Source organism: Thermobia domestica, chromosome 14 (genome assembly GCF_964235325.1).
Source record: "Thermobia domestica chromosome 14, izTheDome1.hap1.1, whole genome shotgun sequence".
NCBI classification, from domain to species: Eukaryota; Metazoa; Arthropoda; class Insecta; order Zygentoma; family Lepismatidae; genus Thermobia; species Thermobia domestica.
Genome location: NC_137467.1, coordinates 6,578,884 through 6,600,011, shown reverse-complemented (window position 1 = coordinate 6,600,011; position 21,128 = coordinate 6,578,884). Strand labels below are relative to the sequence as shown.

Genomic DNA, 21,128 nt, shown 5'->3' with positions numbered 1-21,128 from the left:
GCAGAGTAGGGGTGGCAAAACTGTGACGTATGGCTTCAAGATTTTGTTGTAAGGACACATCCTCTATTTTATAAGATCCTTGATGTTGCTCGCCGTCATACACCGTCACCCATACATTTGGAATGAACCATACGCAACATCTATTACACTCTGCTCCAAGAGATCTACATAATCAGCTACAGAGATCACTAGGAGAATGAAACTCACTCAATTCCCCAAATGCCGATCAATTTAAGTTGAAGAGTTTAATATTATCAAATTGGTAACAGGTAGGCCTGTAGTAATTAACGGGAAATGATCAGTGCCACAGATATATGGGTGTACATTCCAAGTTAAAGAGCCAGCGATGGTAGCACTGCACAGAAAAAGATCAATACAGACACGACAAAAAATGTTACCATTGATATGGGATATTTTCTTTTTCTTTTCAGATAAAAAATGCCTACACGATTATGTCTCGAGGAACGAAGGAAGATCGGAGTGTGGATGGAATGTAACAACTTTAGAATGTGGTATAACCAGTGGTGCTACCAGTGTTTCTTTCCAGACATGCTTTTAGGGGGGCACTGCCACTGGTCTCCCAGAGGAGACCAAAATAATACGTGTATAATATAATGAATAGAATAGTACCAGCAGTGCTCCCCGGAATACGAAGTGTGCCCCCTGGAACATAGTTTCTGAAAGAAACACTGGGTCCTATTCAGCCGGTTCGCACCGGTTCGTTGGTACCGGTTGTTAAAATATTTCGAGTTCCCAGAATCGTTTGTTATACCAGACATAAACACAAACATGCATACACGCATGATCTAATCAAGAGTGAAAGAAAGAATACAAACAAATTTGTGAAAACACCTCTGTACTTTCCCCGCTCTCTTGCATTCTTGTGAAAACTAGCAACTTTGAATTGTTTCAATTCAATAGTAGACAGAAATTTGCATGGGTAGGCGCCAAGTCATATTAATAAAAGGTTTCCACGTCTTAATTGTATTCTTTTTTTTTTTTTTTTTTTTTAATGCTCTATGTTTGTATTGATGAGAATAAACATTTACAATTTTCAGAGAACGAAAGACTGGTTTTGATAAAGCTTTGAAGCTACATGCACTAAATCTCACTAACAAAAATACACTAGTGTATATTCTGTCATAAGTTTTTCCCTCCTCAGAGTCGGTTCTGTTTGAACGTGGCGCTACAAAATACAATAGAAACAGATCTTACAAGGGGAAGGCAGACTTTGGTAAGTGAACTTCGGGGCTATTTTTTGCAAGGTGGTAGTGCACATTTAGAGAGTTAATATTACGAACTGGGAGGGCGCTGCAAATGCTTCAGATCAGGGAATGTATAATGAGAAAATTGTGGTCGGGTGAGGAAAGAACACTCTCACCGCAACTGTTTGCAATTGGAAGTTCAGTTTACAGACCGAGAATGAAAGTCGCAGAGTACTACACCATCAGCAGGTTTATCACTCCTGTAAATCGTATAACGAGACAAAATAGATGACTGGTGAGTAGGCTTTAAAAGAGGTTCCTGCAAGCAATTAACAGTTGGTGAGTTGTTAGATACCAGTTGTTTTAATTCTCAAGATAATTATATATATATATATATATATCGTAATCATATATATACGAGGGTATCGTAAAATTTTATTACAGTAAAAAAGCTCAGGATATAGAGATTGTTGTGATTTATAGTTGTTAACCCCTCTGTATGTAGTCACCACTCAGATTTACACATTTCTCCCAGCGTACATTCACTTTACGAATACCGTCATTGCAGAAGTCTGCACATTGTGCTTTAAACCACTCTTTCACCTCATGGAGATGACGTCAACTGTGTTGTCAAAATGGCGACCACGCAACGGATTTTTCATTTGGGGAAACAAGAAAAAGTTACTGGGTACGAGGTCGGAAGAATAAGTCGGATGCTGCAATTCCTCGAATCTACACGCCCTTGCTTAGTCGACAGCAACTTGAGATGAATGAGTTGGTGCTTGTAAAAAGATGCCAGCAAACGAGGAACCCTGTGCGCAGATACCTTAGACATTTGAAGTTCGTCATGGATAATTTTCCACACACTACCATAACTGAGACCAGTTTCATTCATAATTGTTTGGATAGTTATATGTCTGCAAGGATTAAGCACTCAACTTTCTTCACAGTCGCCGCATCGTCCGTCAGGGATGGTGCTCCAGGTCCTGTCTCGTCTGTGAGGGACATATGAGCAGTTTGGGATTTCCTTTTTCACTTTACAATGCTGTCATAAGATGGACAATCACCGTTATATACAGCCTTTATCTCGTCATGAATTTGTCGGTCAATTATTACCCTTCAAATGCAGGAACTTTATCACACTGCAAGCCTCAATCTTATCCATCTTGCACTTTGGCCACTTTTGGCGCACCCTGTAGAAATAATAACAATCATTAGGAGCTAATTTCCTTAGTCCCTCGTATATATATATATATATATATATATATATATATATATATATATATATATGTGTGTGTGTGTGTGTGTGTGTGTGTGTGTGTGAAGTTAAGTTTTATTGTAAGAGAGCAATATGTGGGTTAAAACCTGCCTTCGGACACAAGATGCAGTTAAGCATACATTATGTGGTCGGCCCTAGCCTTTTATAGACACTACCATATTATTATGAAGCCAAAATAAAAGATAATATTAATAAATGTAGCATGAGTATATACATATATATGTATTTCTGTTTTCATGCCTAAAAATACATGCACTCATAAATGCAATAATTATGCACAAAAAATATTTAGACAAAACAGTAACAAACCTTTAACAATATTTTTCATCCTTCCTCCTTCTTTAACATTATAACAAACTTTTGACAAAACATATTCATCTAGTGTTGATGAATGCAAAAGTATTATTATTAAAACTTGCACAAGATATAGTGCAAAAAGTAAAATATATATTATATACGTAAAAATACTGTGCACTCAGAAATACAAAAAGCATACCGGTACTATACACAATAAAATTATTACATTTTATGAGACGCCCTAATAAATAAAATAATAATTAAATAAAGAAATATTTTCGGTTTACTTTATACAAACATTTAAATAGTTTAGATGTATTTCCTCTTAAAGTTCTCAATCTTCTGTTCCAAATGGAGATTTGTTTCCTTTCTGGCAGGAGTACTTAGTTTTTCAATTGTTTCTGTCGATTGTGCTTTGACGCATTTCTCGACGGACAAAATATCATTTGATTTCTGACTAGGTCTTCGCTCTTTGATTATAACTGCAGGCACATTTTGGACTTTGCCACTTTGTATCATATTCTTCATCGAGGTCGAAAGTTTCCCAACATTGTCTTCTTTCTTCGCCAGTTGCTGCTGCTGCAGGGAATCGTGTTTCACCATTTGCGAGATGCACTGAATCACATCGTCACTCAAAACATTTGGACTGGTTGATTTAATAATTTGAGAGACGGTTTGGATGTTTAAAACATTTTGTTTTGTTGTTGTTCTTTTGCTCGAAATAATATGAACGTTTTGACTTTTCATTAAAACCTCTCCAGAAATTTTGTCAGCGTAAATTTTGTAGTTTTGCTCATTCGTACTTACTAAAGAGGGACTTCTTTTAAAATTTTGTCTTTGCCGAACATCGGCAACTTTCCTTTTCGGCACTTCAAGCACCGCAGCATCTATTCCTGTCAACCTGGAAAACATCGTGGGTGGAGTATGTGCCATGCTGTATCGAGACGGCACAAACACAGAGTTCCAGGATTCGTAAAAATTTCTGGCGTTGAAAATTGCCCGGAAATCTTGGTATAACGTTTCGAGTGTCACCCCTACCTTCTTCGTGACCATTTCAATGGACGCTACTTCTACGCAACTTCTAGCAGTTTTCACAATTTCTTTGTAAGGCTTTACAGTTGAATTCCAAAAAGAATATACCAGATCTTTAATTTTAGGTAGAAAGGATATGTCCTAGCAAGAAATAGAAAGAAGAATATGAATATTAAGAGTATCTTTAACGGAACAAATAGAACTCCAGCTATGGTTGATATTGAATAAGTAAATAAAACTAATTTAATGATAAGTTTTTAAAGAAAGGAATTCCAGTGCTTGGGCTGATATGTGGATATGTTACATTTTCAAAAAGTATGTCCTATTTTATTACATGTTAATCTTAATTATTTTAATTCGGAAAATTCTGTCTAATACACAATCCTCAATAGAATAATACAAAGTACACCTGTTTCAAATTTCTAACACTTAAAAACTAGGGGGGGGGGGGAAGAGGAGAAATTAACCTGAATACTCAAATCAAGTAATCTATATTTTTATATATAGAGTATATAAATGAATGTATGTGTGTCTATGTTCCAGCATAACTCTAGAACGCCTGGAACAATTTTAACGAAACTTGATACACATATTACAGTCTGAGAAAAGTTACTGTTAGGTTAAGACCCCCTCCCTAGCACATCTAGGAGGAATGGGAGGGGTGACATAAATATGATCGAAATGGCCGTTATTAGTGTTGAATCCACAATTTTCAAGATCATATAGTGATACTTCTGATACCACCTAAATCCAAATTCACACCCCATTATTAATCATGAAGGGGAGAGATTGTGCCATGTAAAAATAATATGAAAATGACCAATATTAGAGTCGAATCCATAGTTTTCAGCATTGCTTAGATAAACAGTGGCACTTCCAATGCCATTTAAGTTTGACTTATGCCCACATTAGCACCAGAAAGGGGGAAGGGATGCATTGGTGGCACGTAATAATATCGAAAACGACCAATATTATTGTAGAATCATTAGTTTTCTGCGTAGCTAAGTTAATTGGTAGCAGTCCTGATGCCGTTTAAATTCAAGTTCAGTCCTATTGGGGGCAAGACCCCTTTAGCACTTCTAGGGAAAGTGAGAGGAGTAGACATAAAAATGATAACAATCGATATTAGTGTCGAATTCATAGTTTTCGGGACCCCTAGGTTGATTGGTGGCAGTTCCGATGATTTTTAAGTACAAGTTCAGCCTCCAGTCGGGTAAGGCTCTCTCGAATATTTAGGAAGAATGGAAGGGGATCAAAAACGACCAATATTAGTGTAGAGTCCATATTTTTTGGGGCCGTTGAGACGAATAACTACACTCCCGATGCAGTTTAAATCGAAATTTAGCCCACAATAGTACCCTACTGTGGAAAGAAGGAGATTGGTGACATGAACAAATAATCAAAAACGACCGATATTAGTATCGAATCCATAGTTTTCGTGGTCCATAAGTTGATTAGCGACACTTCCTATACCATTTAAGTACGTTTAACCACCATTAGCACCCCTAGGGTGGTGGAAAGGGTTTGATATGTAAAGATAATCGAAAACAACCTATATCAGTGTCGAATCGATATTTATTGATGTCGCTGGTATTAATAATTACGCTCCCGATACGCTAAGTTTAGGCCTCATCGGCATAGGGGTGAGAAAGGGTGAAAAATAAAATGTCTCAAGCGACTGAGATTAGTATCAAATCTATAGTTTGGGGTTTGTCAAGCTATTAGGTTACAATCGACGATGACATTTGATCCCAAGTTTAGGTATGAGCGACCATGTCATCTGGATTAGGAATTTATAGAGGGAACGCTGACAGTGTTGCTCACACACGGAGGAATATTATATTCCAGCGCAAATCCAGAACTCTGGAGCAATTTTAACCAAGTTTGGTAGACGTATGACTTTGAGTCTAGTAAAAAATAGTGTGAGAAGTAAGACACCTCAAGGAGTGACATGTAAAAGTAATGCAAGACGACTAATATTAGTGTGCAATTCATAGTTTTCGATGTCGCTGAAATGAAAAGTGACCCCCCCCTCCCCCAATGCCGCTAAAGTCCAAGTTCATCCCAATCGCTAGAGGGTGGGTAGGGGAAGGGAAGGTAAAAAAAACTAAATATCAAAGACGACTGAGATTTGGGTCGAATCCATAGTTTTTGGGGTTTGGAAAATGTTTGACCCGTTTGAAATAACTTTTGGAAGATAGTTACTACCTATTTGAAGCTGGACATTGAATCATATCGGTTTCATTAAAGGCGTATTCTGTGGGGGCAGGATTTTTTAATATTTATGCCAAAAGTAGGGTATCTTCTGTATTTTTATCATTACATTTTCATTGAAGTAAATATTCTAAGGAAGAAGGGTAGCCATACATTTCCCATAAACCTATTTTTCCCTTGCGAAGAACGGGCATTTCAACTAGTATATATATATACAATGAAAGGCGGGATAATATGTATAATAAACCTATAAGTTAAAATGAGTAGGTTAATAAAGATAAAACAGAACACTACACATTAATTAGAATCTTTATTAAGAATGCATAGATGGCACCACAGACGACTTCTATCAACAGCTCTTAGAAACGTCCTTGGAAAGATAGGTGACTCCATTTTGAATTGACATATATAAACAGGACTACCAAACTCAAATCTTGCTTTTCTATTATAATTCATCTATCGGAATTTATTTAAGCCTAACACTTTGTAAATTGCAATTGTGATTTGTTTGTCTGTTTTGCATACAACCGAGATTATAACCAGTTAAGCATACAATTGTCAGATTATAAAATAAAAGAGATACATAATTTGGAAAGAACTTTTCCAAGTACAAAATACCTTAATAGACATGACAGACATGACTGTATATTATTATTATTATTATTATTATTATTATTATTATTATTATTATTATTATTATTATTATTATTATTATTATTATTATTATTATACACATATTCACATGTAAGCTATCATAAGTATTTAAACACAGAAAGGAAAAATGTACATGTTAATGTCTTCAAGGGACGACTCATTTACAAAATAATGCAATTTCTTTATTTAAAAGGTGTAAACACGTGACTTAAATAGAAATATGATTCATTTTGATTTAATAAGTTAGATAAATTGTTAAAAATTCTCGTGCATATCTATAAATATCTATATAGTCACGTCAGGAATATGTCAGGTCTTTACATAGGCACCCGAAGGGGAGGGCAGGATGGGGCTCGAGCACCTAATGGCTTACGAAAATGTATTAAATTTCTTAATATTTTGTTAATGCAAATAAAAAAATCACCAAACGTAATATGGCAATCAGGGATTTGAGCCCCCTCTTAGAAAATTTTCTTCGGGCGCCCATGGGTATTTATCTTGCTCAATGAGAATGTGACTTTTCATTATATAGGTCAAACGAAATGCAATATTAACACCCGAATTAAAGAACATATTAAACAATCAAAAAAGTCACAAGAAGGGGGTATGTCGGGATTAGTGCTCCACTTAAAACACAGGGTGTCTACTAAAATTCCACAATGATATTTCGTGACTTTTTCGCGACCTTTTCTTTACCAAATCATAAAATTTTCTAACATTTTCAAGAGCGAATTTGGGTGCGAATTAGGCCGAATTTTCATCCATGCGACAGAAACGTACTTTGCTTGCGATTTGGTAGCGTCTAAAGCCGACCATAAACATTTTTGGTGTTGAATGTTGATGTTTTATAGAACAAAATTTTCCAATCTGTACTTACATTTGCACAGTTAAAAAAAAAATCGTGACCCAAAAGCTAAATTTCGTGACTTTTTCGTGACTTTCATGACCGTTTTCTGATTTCGTGACTTTTTCGTGACATTCGTGACTTTCGTGACCGATAGACACTCTGAAACAACATACACATAATATAAAGCAGACTCAATGTGATTTGTTCAGAAAAAAAAAATCAGTAGGAGATTAAAGAATCATTCTTTATTCTTAAATATAAACAGACTTTAAATTTGGATTTTGGCAACATTGATAAAATCTGGTCACCTACCTTTGATATATATATATATATATATATATATATATATTGGATCTGGCAATAGTGACGTAACATAGACACCGCACTTCCTTCAACTCAACACTTCCTTTCACTCACTATGCTTTTCTGTTCGTTTTTAGTACCCATCTTTTACGTTATATTTATTTGGTGGTATGTATTCCTTTTTTCATACCACATTTCTGTCATCCATTTTTATTCTTGTTATCTTGCCACTGAAACGGAACTATCTTGTTGTTCCGATACGTTTGGAGAATATTTAGTTTCCTCATGGCAGGATTTATTGGTAATTATTATTATTATTATTATTATTATTATTGTAAATTTTAACTGTATAACATAAACATTGTAATTAAGCACAATTTTGTCTTACAATGTACAGCGGGCCAAAGACTTGGGGCAACAACTAGTTTGAATAATATATGCTAGTGAAAGAAAGAAACAACCAATATTTTACACACTAGATCCTTTATAGGTGCGAATTCTATAATACACAACAAGTGAAGAAAAAGTGACTGACTGGACCGCGACTCGAACCCAAGACCTCCGGCATACCGTGCCGATACGTTAACCACCACGCCTCGTGATCCGAGATGAGAGCATCGACTTTGTGAGTGTTATGTTCTGAGAAGCGGAATGGGTGAGGTAGTAGTTAACATATCGGCACGGTATGCCGGGGGTTCCGGGTTCGAGTCCCGTCCAGTCAATCACCTTTTCATTCTTTCTGTGTTATAGTTTGAATAATTTGTAAAATGAACGGAAATAGTAAAAATACCCCGTCCTCTTGTCTTTAAATAAAAAAAAAAAAATCTCTTCGAAATACCAATATTTATTGTTAGGACAACGAGGAATTGAAAACAAAGTATACATAATTTTAACTTTTTTTTTATTTCTCAAAATTAGTTAAATAAAAACTCAAGTCATACATGCATTTTAACATGCACATTGTTACTAGGAAACATTTTTAAAATGTGTACAAAAAACACGATAAAAAAGTCCAGTCAAGAGTAACATCTTAACCAAAAATTTTAAAACACTTTCATCTTCTAGAACACCCATGTAATGGCACGAAATTGTTTTTTTTTTCAAATACTCTTTGTTTTAATAGTCACTTAGTTGGTATTAAGCCATTAACGCAAATGAATTGACAATATATAAAGGTCTAACATCTAAAATGCAAAGCAACAACAAATAACTTGTCCTTTTACTTTAAGATTTTTTGCAAATTTTACATTTTGTTATCGACATAGTAATAAACAAATACTTATTTAAAAAAATCTTTGAAATCTTGTACTGTCTCATTTTTAAAATTTCGTAATTTTTCGTTGCCAGATTTCAAGATGCTTTCAGCTCTGCTTCTGAGTAATTTCCCTTTCTCTATAATGTTTTCGGTGTTCGATTTTACAGCATTGGACAGCTCTTTTCCGTTGCTTTTTACAGTGTTGGAAATATTTTGTACCTGATTACTCAACATATTCCGTGCATTATCTTTCATAGCACTAGACAAGCTTATCACAGTCTCACGACTTAATAACCTGGTAACCTGTTCTCGATATTTAGCAACAGCTTTCATTCGTGCATCAAATTTGACAATGTTTGAAAAATTATTCGTAACATTTCTTATAACTGGTACTTGCATGTTCTTCAAATCCACCCCTGCTAACATGGCGGATGGTTTAATTCTCTTCACGGCTACCTTCACGCTATCATGATTAACAATTTTTCTAACATTTGCTGATACAGTGGCAGGTTTCAAATTGTATTGTATTTTCTGAACTACTTGCTGAACTTGGGGGCCTTCGACAATTTCCCGAAGTCTCTCACGGTTCATGAGCTTAACAATCTCATCATACACGAGCGTCTTAACATCTTTAGACCACAGAAAATCCAGATGGTTGAATGTCTTCTTCGGGATAAGTACAGAGGCAAACACATCTGGAAGATCTTTGTACAGGATGTGAATGTCCTATGAAAAGAAAGAAGTTTTTCCTATTAGCAGTACTTATATATTAACCACACATATTAGAGACCTGCACGGGCCGGCCGACACTGTTATTTCTTTGGGCCGGGTCGGGCTTGGACTGGCCGACACTGATTTATCTTCAGGTCGGGCCGGGCTGGGGCCGACCAATTGCAATTCTTTAATAATTATTGACTTTCGTTAAACGATAATTGGAATAAAGCCAAACGTTGAAGAAACGTGCCCGTGAAAAATGTTACAAAGAATGCAATAGCTATTTACAGTTTGTGTTGCATAGCGACTCCACTTTCACTATAGAGGATTGCAGGTCTTGCGCGGTAAATTGACTCTGACCTTGACCTTCACTGAACCCAAAATATGACAAGAAGAGGTGGGAAAGTTTTGCCTGTCGCTAAACAATATTGCCATTTTCATTTTATGCTAAAAATCAATTAAGTTAGATTTTTGTTACAAGAAATGGAATTTTTGTTCTCTCGATGACAGGCAAAGTTCTAGAAGGCAATAGTACCATTCAGGAGGCAAGCGTCAGATTGTGAACCAGAGTTTAGAAAATGTTTCTGAAGGTTAGGTCAAGTTTAATACTAAATTTTGAGAAAGATTGGGTCTCGAGCTAATTTTTTTAAAAAAATTGTCGGACCAAAAACTTTTAATATTTATCCGGCCCGGGCCGGGCCTAGGTACATTCCAGCTGGATTGGGCTCGGGCCGAAAAAGTCGGCCCGTGCAGGTCTTTAACACATATACGCAGAAACAGTGTAACAAACGATGTTTACAGTACGGCAAGCATAGAAGCTAACCAACGTGTGTTATAGTCATTGACAGAAGTAAATTGTAAGTAACTATACCTTTTTTTTTGTCGAAGACTGTACATTGCATAACATCATAATACGTATGTGACTAAGTAATGCTTCAGTACGTACAAAAAGGACTAAATAATTCTGCACAATTGAAAATTCTATAATTATGAGGTATGTTTAAATGTATCGAATCTTTGGTTGGCAAAAATACATTTAATGACTTGAAAATCCCAAACACTAATCCCCTTCAAAATAGTCTCCTTGCTAATGCACACGCTTGCCCCAGCTCTCCCGCCATTGCTGGAAACACTTCTGGAATGCACTTTTTGGAATGGTGCGTAACCGTGGCGTCCTATTTCGGATCTCTTCTCGTGAGTAAAATCGGGTCTCTTTTAGTGGTATTTTCAGCTTGGGAAATAACCAAATGATACGGAGCCATGTCGGGTGAGTAGGGAACCTGACGACAAACAGAGATGTTGTGTTTGGCGATGAAAGCCTGAATCAAATTTCGCGGACACTCTCCTTATGCCCAAATTTTCGTTCAAAATTGAATGTACCGATCCGATTGAATGGTTTCCACTTGGGTACGCCAAGTTTTTGGCAAAATTTGATGCAATATCGCTGCTCAACTTTTTCTATCATAAAAAAAAAAAAAAAAATGTTCACTTACACGTCTTCACTCGTTAGCCGACTGCCAGCCACTGACGCTTTGTGTGCGCGGGAAAAAATTCACGACTGCGTTATGAGTGTCTCCTCTACATCTACACTGAAGAATGTTCCCCGCTTCTTTGGTTTAAGGGAGAAAAAATAAAGTTCGATATTTCTTGAACACACCTCGTAATTACAAACTGATCAAATAATAACACTTGATTTCTAATAAACTCCTTCATTAAAAAAAATATTGGAATCGAACAGAATTAAGGAACGTATAAAGTGAGCACTCAACCTTACTCGCGTTTTCTCCAACATTATAAACGTAACATCCAAATATATATTAGTAGCTCGGGGGTGACAATGGTAAGCACCACTTCTGGTGAAATTGAGATAATGCATGGAAACGGTTGGAATCGAATCACAGAATTTAATTTCGGAAAATGCATCTAAAGATGATAGGGGAAGCTCCTTTGGTATGTGTGTCATTCCATTGCATTGCATGGGAATGTTACACTTTCTTCTGCAGTTTACTAGAAAGTTTCTTTCCCTGAGCTGCTCATAGATTTCGATGAAAGGAATTTGTATACGGGTACCAAAAACTAATTAGCAGAAAATATGTGAGGGTATTATCATAAAACACCAAAAGCACTTTCGCTGAATATTTCATCAGATATCGAGGGAAAATAGGAAGAGAAAAGTAATAACTAGCAGTGTTATATGTACACTCATGTCCAAAATTATTGTCTCATGTCTATAAACATGTTGTTCGAGGAATATAATTTGATAACGAATTCGCCCGGTATTTCTTATAAGTTAGTATGTGTATAATCGGCAAAGACATATATGTGGCAATTTTCATGTCAAAAGAGCAGTAAATAAGAATAATAAAACGAAAATAAAACTTTCTTGTCCATTTAACAACATTTTGTTTTGTTCACTCTAATTTTTGTATTCATAATTCTTTTCCTATGAAATTTACCACAAATACACATTTCCCGATTATACACATAGTATCAGTATTAAAAGTACCCTGCAAAATTATTATCGCATTATATTCTTACAAGAAAACAGTTATAGATATGCGACAATCATTTTGGACATGAGTGTACATTAGGTAAAGCATTTTAGTTGTATGGAGATATTTTCTCAATTAATATAGACACCGGAAGTGTTAGTAGATTTATACCACTCCCTGTTTCAGTGGAGAGTTTAGTGGAGATGGACGATGGAAGATGCGAGTGAAGATATTCTTAAGACGCCTAATTCATTGCAGAACCCAACTCGCTATATAATACCAATAAAGCACTGCAAAAATATATTCCATTTCCCCTCTAATTTCTCTACTAAATCGGAAGTGGTATAAATATACAACCACTTCCGGTTTCAATATTGAATAAATATCCTCCATACAAATCAAAATCTTTCAAGTCGACTACACTTGACATTGGTAATTGTTTTTACTTTATCGTCCCACGATTACGCTTGGAGGCTAAGGGAGACGATTATAGTGATAACGAACGACATAATGGAATAAAGAAAGTGGGAGAACTACGAGAATACCTATGTACATGGCATTTGTTCATCAGAAAGCCCACTTGGCGCGAACTGGGATTGAACCAGGAACCTCACACACCGAAGTTGAGCGCTCTATCACTGAACTACCATGGCCTTCAAGGAATGATGGTGACTGAGGGACCTCCGGTACGGCATAATACTGACTTTCAGACTCACGTAAATGGACGTATGTAGGGGTACATAATGGTCTAAAAGTTGACAGAGGATAGTGGATGATAATAAGCATCCAATAACTAACTAACTAACTCTATGGCCTATGGAACCCGGAGGTTCAATGCCGCGTTCACAAAAGCTCTCCACTGACTTCTATCCTTAGCTAACTGCATCCAGTTTCTACTTTGTATTCCAATCTCTGCCAGATCCATCTTAATATTGTCATCCCATCTGCGCCTAGGTCTTCCTAATGGTCGTTTTCCGATTGGTCTTCCTGTCAAGACTTTGAAAGCGTTTCTACTTTCTTCCATTCTAGCTACATGACCCGCCCACCTAAGCCTCCTAGACTTGACGACCCTAACAATGTTGGGTAAACCATATAAATTATGTAGTTCCTCGTTATGAAGTTTCCGCCATTCCCCATTCCCGTTCCTCTAGGCTCCGAATATTCGTCTCAGGATCTTGTTCTCAAATACTTTCAGTCTATGTTCTTCCCTCAGAGTAAGTGACCATGATTCGCAGCCATACAGAACAACAGGCATGATTACCGTTTTGTATATTTTAAGCTTCAAATTTCTTGACAGAATTCGCGACGACAAGAGATTTTGAAACGAATAGTAACACGAATTCCCTGCTTTTAGTCGACATTTAATTTCTTTGTGAATATGATTTTCCTCTGTTAATATTGATCCTAGGTATTTGAAACTATCAACTTTATCAAAAGTATTATTTAATATTTTAACGCATCCATAGTTTGCTGTATTCCGGTCCCGACGCACTTCCATGTATTTAGTTTTATCTGCATTTACTTCTAAACCCATGTCCCTGCAAGCGTTTAATAAGATCTCTGCATTTCTTTCTATTGTTCTCCTATCATCACCTATTAAATTTACGTCATCAGCATATGCCATAACCTGGTGAATACCGTTCAATTCTAGGCCGTGGTTGCTATCTTTGATTTTCCTTATAGCGTATTCCAGAACGAAGTTAAATAATAATGGCGACAACGCATCTCCTTGTTTCAGGCCATTTTCGACGTGAAAGCTCGTGGACAAAAATTTTCCTACCCGGACTTTACTTTGGGATTCATTTAAACATATCTTAATTAATCTAATTAGCTTTCTCGGTATTCCAAGTTCTGTAAGGACGTTGTATAATGTTTCTCTCCTAACCGAGTCGTACGCCTTTCTAAAATCAATAAATAGTTGATGTACCGGGGTATTGTATTCCCACTTTTTTTCGAGTATTTGGCGAATGGTAAATATTTGGTGGATAGTTGATCGAGTCCGTCTAAATCCGCACTGATAATCTCCAATAATTTCATCTGCGTATGGGGTCAGTCTTGCTAATAGAATATTTGAAAGAATTTTATAGGATGTTGACAGAAGAGAGATGCCTCGATAATTATTACCGTCAGTTTTGTCGCCTTTCTTGTGAATTGGAACAATGATTGATTCTTTCCACTCTTGTGGCAATTCTTCCTTGTTCCAGATAAGGAGAATGAGTTTGTGTATCTTGTTTCACAATTTTTCGCCTCCAGCTAAAATTAACTCAGCCGGAATTTCATCTACACCCGGAGATTTGTGTTTCTTTAATTTCTTTATAGCAGTTTCTACTTCTATTCGGTTGGATTCTGGAATATACGGTTCTGCAGTGTGTATCTCCTTTTCTCCACGCACACTAGTTTGTTTCCGGCTGCGTGTTAAGCAAATCTTCAAAGAAATCTTTCCATCTATTTAAGATGCTATCCGTATCAGTGAGAACTGTACCGTCAGATTTCTTTAATATATAAGCACGAGGTTGATAGCCTTTCTTAAATTCGTTGATTCCCTTATACATGTCCCGGATGTTTTTATTTTTACTATTATCTTCAAGTTCCTTAATTTTAGCTTTCAGACAATCGCGTTTCTTTGTTCTAAAAGTTTTGGAAGTTTCCCGCCTGATATCTGCGAAATTTTGTGTAGTTATTTCATTCGGATTTTGTAGCCAGCGTAATTTTGCCTGTTTTCTCTTCTCAGCTAGTTTTATCCATTCCTGGTTGAACCATGGTTTGTTCCTACGTATTTCCGCGTGTCCCAATTTTTCTTTTGCTGAAATTTTAATGCTATCTCTAAGTTCAATCCAGGTATCCTCAACACTAGTGCACTCCGAATCTTCTAAAGCCGAGAATCTATTCGAAACTTCAATCTGGTATTTCTCTCTTACCTGGCTCTCTTCTAATTTCTTTAAATTAAATCTCTCGGTTTTCGGACAATGAATATTACCTTTATTCAACGATAACCTCTCTCGTATTATCGCTGCTACCAGGTAGTGGTCGGTGTCGCAATCAGCCCCTCTAAACGACCGGACATCAATTATGCTAGATTGCCTGCTTCTATCTACTAAAACGTGATCAATTTGATTATGTGTTTTCCCGTCTGGTGATGTCCAAGTGTATTTATGAATGTCGCGATGTGGGAATTTTGTACTCTTCACGATTAGGTTTTTGGATGTTGCAAAATTTACGAGTCTAACACCGTTGTCATTACTTTCCTTATGCAGACTTTCGTTCCCTATAATCGGTTTGAAAATATCCTCTCGTCCTACCTTCGCATTGAAATCCCCTAATAGAATTTTCATATGGTATCGCGGGAGTTGGTCAAATACCCGTTCCACTTCTTCGTAAAAACTGTCTTTTATATCGTCATCCTTATCTTCAGTTGGGGCATGTACATTTAAAACAATAATATCACACCACCGTCCCTTAAGAGTAATAAAAGAAAGTCTGTCAGTGACAAATTCAACCCGTTTAATTGCTGGTAATATACGTTAATGAACGAAAAACCTTGTTCCTAACTGGTGATTTTTGTTTCCTTCCCCGTAAAAGAACGTAAAATTTCCGGAATTCTCAGATCCATTTCCTTCCCACCTAACTTTCTGAACTCCTACTACGTCCATCCTGTATTTCTCTAATTCACTCGTTACGGATTTTAACGCGCCTGCCCTATGAAGACTTCTAATATTCCATGTTCCAAATCTCATGTCCATTTTCTTTTGCTGAGGTCGTGCCAAGTTATCAGTCCTTGTCCGAGGCTTTTGTGAATATTTCTGAACAAGTGCTTTTTTTTACAGGATGAGGTTGTTAGCCCTACCCAAACCCCCAAGCTGGAGGACCACTCCTAGTCGGCTGTCCGCGATTGCTTATTCAGTATATTCGCAGCTAACCTCTATATCTACAGGCCTTCTCCTCGATCCGCAACCTGAGGACGCGCCATGGCGTGGTGACAGGAACCAATACAGCACGGAGCAATACCAATACCAATACAGCAGCTGGTAATAAGCATCCAATACAGCACACAACTGAATATATTTCACAGATATTTGATGCCATGATCTCTCTTGGAGACGATGGAGAACCTCTTATATTGAGACTGTTTATCTTGCATAATGATCTGTTCACCCACCAACTGCACCGAATTTTGCACCAACAACCCGGTCACGGTTGGAGGCTACGTTAAAGCAGGTTCCGTCTTTCATGACCTCGGTGTTGTATAAGGAAGCACACAAAACCTCAATTAAACCCAACTTCATAGGCACTTCCTTGTCCTCTAATTTTTGCTTCTTCCTTCTTCATCTGGTAAAGCATTTAGCGAAAGTGCTTACAGTTCACTTTTTAAAACATGCTTTAACACACACACATATATAATATATAATATATAATATATAATATATAATATATAATATATAATATATAATATATAATATATAATATATAATATATAATATATAATATATAATATATATATATATATATAGTTATTGATATACATATGGAGAAGATGAAGATAAAATGGACATAGAGAGTAACAAACGAAGATGTTTTAAAACGGATAGAAAAAAACAGGATGCTTTTAGCCACCATCCTTCATAGGGAGACCAATTGAATTGGACGTATCTTACGAAGAAATTGTCTTCTTCATACCGCCATAGACAGAAAGATGGAAGGAAAGTGAGGAATAGGAAGAAGAAGAGCACAACTGATCAATGATTTGAAAAATAGAAGAAAATATTGAGAGTTAAAATAGGAAGCTGAAACTTGGGAGAAAGATTTTCAGGCTCAAACCGTTGAAAAGAAAACATAATACTTAATACCAATAATATATATATATATGTTTGTTTATTTTTCGAGTGGAAGTATGAGTTGTGCCCTTGTCTTCGCAGTCTATGTCAAAAAAGAAATGATTCTTTTTTCTTCTTTTGTCTTCTTTTAGGTTTTAAAGATGCAGTTAATTTTGTAGGTAAGGCGGTAAGATCAGTATGTGTGTGTGTGTGTGTGTTTTTTTTTTTTTTTCTTTTCCAAAATCGGTACCTCATTGGCATAACAACATACAGTAGATTTCTTCTTTCCATTTCGAGGAAAGTTTTGTCTGGTATATGAGATTTTAAAATAAGAAAATGTATGGTAATAACTCAGTGCCGGGCTGGTCAAGTTGAGGGCCCTTGGTGAGAGTTCTTAAAGACCCCCCACCCAAATTCGACTAAGGCCTGCAGGTCTTGCGCCTTGTGATCCCTGCGGGGCCCCTCTGGCTTCGGGTCCTTGGCGATTGCCAAGTAGCCAAAGTGGCCAGTTCGGCACTGTAATAACTACGCAGCGAAAAATGAGAGCAAATTGTTGCGAGTAACGAAGAGCAAGTTGTTGCATATTCTTTTCTGATTTAAACAAACCTCGATTACATCCCTGGTAATAGAAAGAGTATTCTAAATTTTATATTCTTCCTTTTATCAAAGTGTTGTACATTAATGACATAGTTGAAGAACCTATAAACAAGGATTAAATGTATAAAAATTACTTGAAAATTATTTATCATTTAAGTTCAATTTTTAAAAATGAAAAATGAAATCTTTTAAGTTTTACGTCCCACGGTTATGCCGGTTAGGCTAAAGGAGACGGTGATGATGAGAAATAAATGAAATGGTGGAATGAAGAGAGTGAGAAGAAACGGGAGAACCCCGAGAAAACCCACGAGCACGGTGTTTGTCCACCACAAAGTCCACACGGCGCGAGCTGGGATCGAACCAGGGACCCAAAGCACCGGAGGTGAACGCTCTACCACTCAGCTACCGCGCCCCCAGTTCAATTTTTGAACGTCGTTGAATGTTTATTTTCGTTATTTCTAGTTAGATTTTAGTGTTTATTTTATTGCCTTTCTCTTGAATTACACGTGTCTAATTTCTATGTTTTAGTGCCTAGTTCTTGAATTATAATTGCCTATTTTTCATGATGTAGTGTATTTTACAAATTATTTCTTCAATTATAAGTGTCTATTTTCCATATTTCAGTGCTGTCTTGAATTATAAGAGCCTACTTTTCATGGTTTAGTGCCTATTTTGCTGCCTATTTCTTGAATTATACGTGTCGATTTTTCATGTTTTTAGTGCCTATTTCTTGAATTGTAAATGCCCATTTTTCATGTTTTTATTGCCTATTTCCTAAATTATAATGAATATTTCCCATGACTTAGTTCCTATTTTACTCATTATTTCTTTAATTATAAGTGTCTATTTTCCATGTTTTAGTGATTCTTTCTTGGATTATAAGGACCTATTTTTTGTTTTAGTGCCTATTTCTTGAATTGTAAGTGCCCATTTTTATGTTTTTAGTGCCTATTTTACTGCCTACTTTTTGAATTATAAGTGTAATTTTACTCCCTATTTCCTAAATTACAAGTGGCTATTTCCGATGTTTAGTGCCTATTTCTTGAATTATGAGTGCCTATTTTCCATGTTTTGGTACCTTTTTTACTGTCTATTTCTTGAATTGAAGGCGAATTTTCCATGTTTTAGTGCCTAGTTTCTGAATTATGAGTGCCTTATTTATTGAATTGTAAGTACCTATTTTTCATGTATTTGTTTTATTTTTTGAATTATAAGTGTCTATTTTCCATGTTTTAATATCTATTTTATTGCATATTTCTTTAATTTTACGTGTCGGCTTATTTTCCATGCTTTAATGCCTATTTCTTGAATGAAAAGGGTTTATTTTTCATGCCTTTAATGACTATTTATTGAATTATAAACGCTCATTTTATATATTGCATATTTTATTGCCTATTTCTTGAATTATAAGTGCTCATTTTCCACGTTTCTACAGCCTATTCCTTGAATTGTAAGCGCGTATTTTCCATGATTTAGTGTATAATTTACTCACTATTCCTTCAATTATAAGTGAATATTTCCCATGTTTTAGTGCCTATGTCTTGAACAATAAGGTTTATATTTCATGTATTCAGTGCCTATTTCTTGAATTGAATTTCGTTTTATTGTTTATAGTGCATATTTTACTGTCTATTTCTTGAATTACAAGTGTTATTTCACTCCCTATTTCCTGAATTATAAGTGACTATTTTCGATGTTTTACTGCCTATGTCTTGTATTATGAGTGCTCATTTTCCATATTTTAGTGCCTGTTTTACTGCCTATTTCTTGAATTAAAAATGTCTATTTTCCATGTTTTAGTGCCTACTTCTTGATTATAAGTGTCTATTTCCATGTTTTAAATGTCTATTTTACTGCCTATTCCTTAAGTTATAAGTGCTATTGTTTATGTTTTAGTGCACGTTTCTTGAATTATAAGTGCCTATTTTCCATGTCTTAGTCCCTATTGCTTGAACTGTAAGTGCCTATTTTCCATGTTCTGGTGCCTATTTTACTGTCTATTTCTTAAATTACAAGTGCTATTTTTCATGTTTTAGTGCATGTTTCTTGAATTTTAAGTGCCTATTTACCATGTTTTGGTGCCTATTTCTTGAACTGTAAGTAACTATTTTCCATATTTTAGTGCCTATTTTACTGTCTATTTCTTGAATTATGAGTGCCTATTTTCCATGTTTTAGTGGCTATTTTATTGCCTATATTTCATGATTTTAGTGTCTAAACATACAGTCTCTACTGATCACATGAAGTTCAGAATCAAAATTTGGGTTCTCTTTTACTCAGAAATACATCCGATCTGATTTGATTTTCAGTTCAGTGTTCCTTTCAGGAACGAGGGTATATGAGACGTGGACCTACAGCTTAACGAGAAATCCGAACCATACGAGCTCCTATCGGGAATAGAACACGGGTCTCCGAGAAAAACGCCCGAAACATGCACTTTAGAAAGAAGTTAAAAAAATAATAAATAAAAAAAAAAATAAAATAAAATAAAAACGTAAAGCTTTCCATTTTTATTTATCTTCACAATTTACTTTATCTCGTAACTATGCTCTGGGTTCTCAAATGTCCCGAATTTTAAGGGACAGTCCCCTATTTTATGATTTTGTCCCGCGTCCCGGGGAGCTCCGATACGGGACGGCAAACGTCCCGTATTTTGACAAATGAGAATCCCCTGTATATTTTAAGACCAATGGCTCTAAATCACAAGCTCCAACTGACCTACTTATCGGTTGTTGTTGAGCAGTTGAAGCTTGAAGACAAGGTATCGTTGGACGGCTTATATGATGAATTTTCTTTAGTAAAAGACTGTATTGATATCTTGGTGGCAGAAAAGGACATGAGTGTGGGCAGTAAATGACAAATGCTATTTCAGAAAAGCTCTGAGTTGCCAAATTTATTTAAGGTCATCTCCTATTTCCCAAGCATCCTGCCGTCAAATTCATTTGTGGAAAGAGTTTTCTCGGATATGTATTTGAAATAGACCCAAGAAATAGATGTTCAGCCCAGTTGATGAACGCTGAACTTCTAATAGCAATGAATTCTTTGACTTTAAGCTGCAATGAGGTTTTCGACAGTCTAAAGAAAAATCCGAACTTGAAAAATATTATAAGTGCAGTTAAGTCAAGCGTGAAGTATGGTTTTTTGAAGAAAGTTTTAGTAACCTAAATCCAATGTTTTAAAAGTAAGATTTATCTAATTTTTCTTATAATAACTCTTTGTATTAGTTCATACTTTTCTATTTCTTTCAGTCTAAGATGATTACTCTTTTTTATTTGATGCCTGGCTCATATTTTTTCACCATTAGATCATATTTATCAAAATCCTTCCCGTAATACTTATTGAAACTCGTCAACCCGTCCCTTATTTTGACTAATTTTATTTGGCAACCCTGACTATGTTTAATGTGAGAACAATGACCATAGAGAATA

General features: G+C 35.9%; 1 protein-coding gene across 1 annotated transcript in view; it reads right to left on the bottom strand.

Annotated features, from left to right (window-relative positions):
* Positions 1-2,691: 2,691 nt before the first annotated feature.
* LOC145670662 (gastric triacylglycerol lipase-like) overlaps positions 2,692-21,128 on the bottom strand; it is a 79,732-nt gene continuing 61,295 nt past the window's right edge. Inside the window, 1 exon segment of the mRNA XM_081739451.1 lies at positions 2,692-3,954. Coding sequence (XP_081595577.1) covers positions 3,091-3,954 — 864 coding nt within the window. The 3' untranslated portion in view covers positions 2,692-3,090.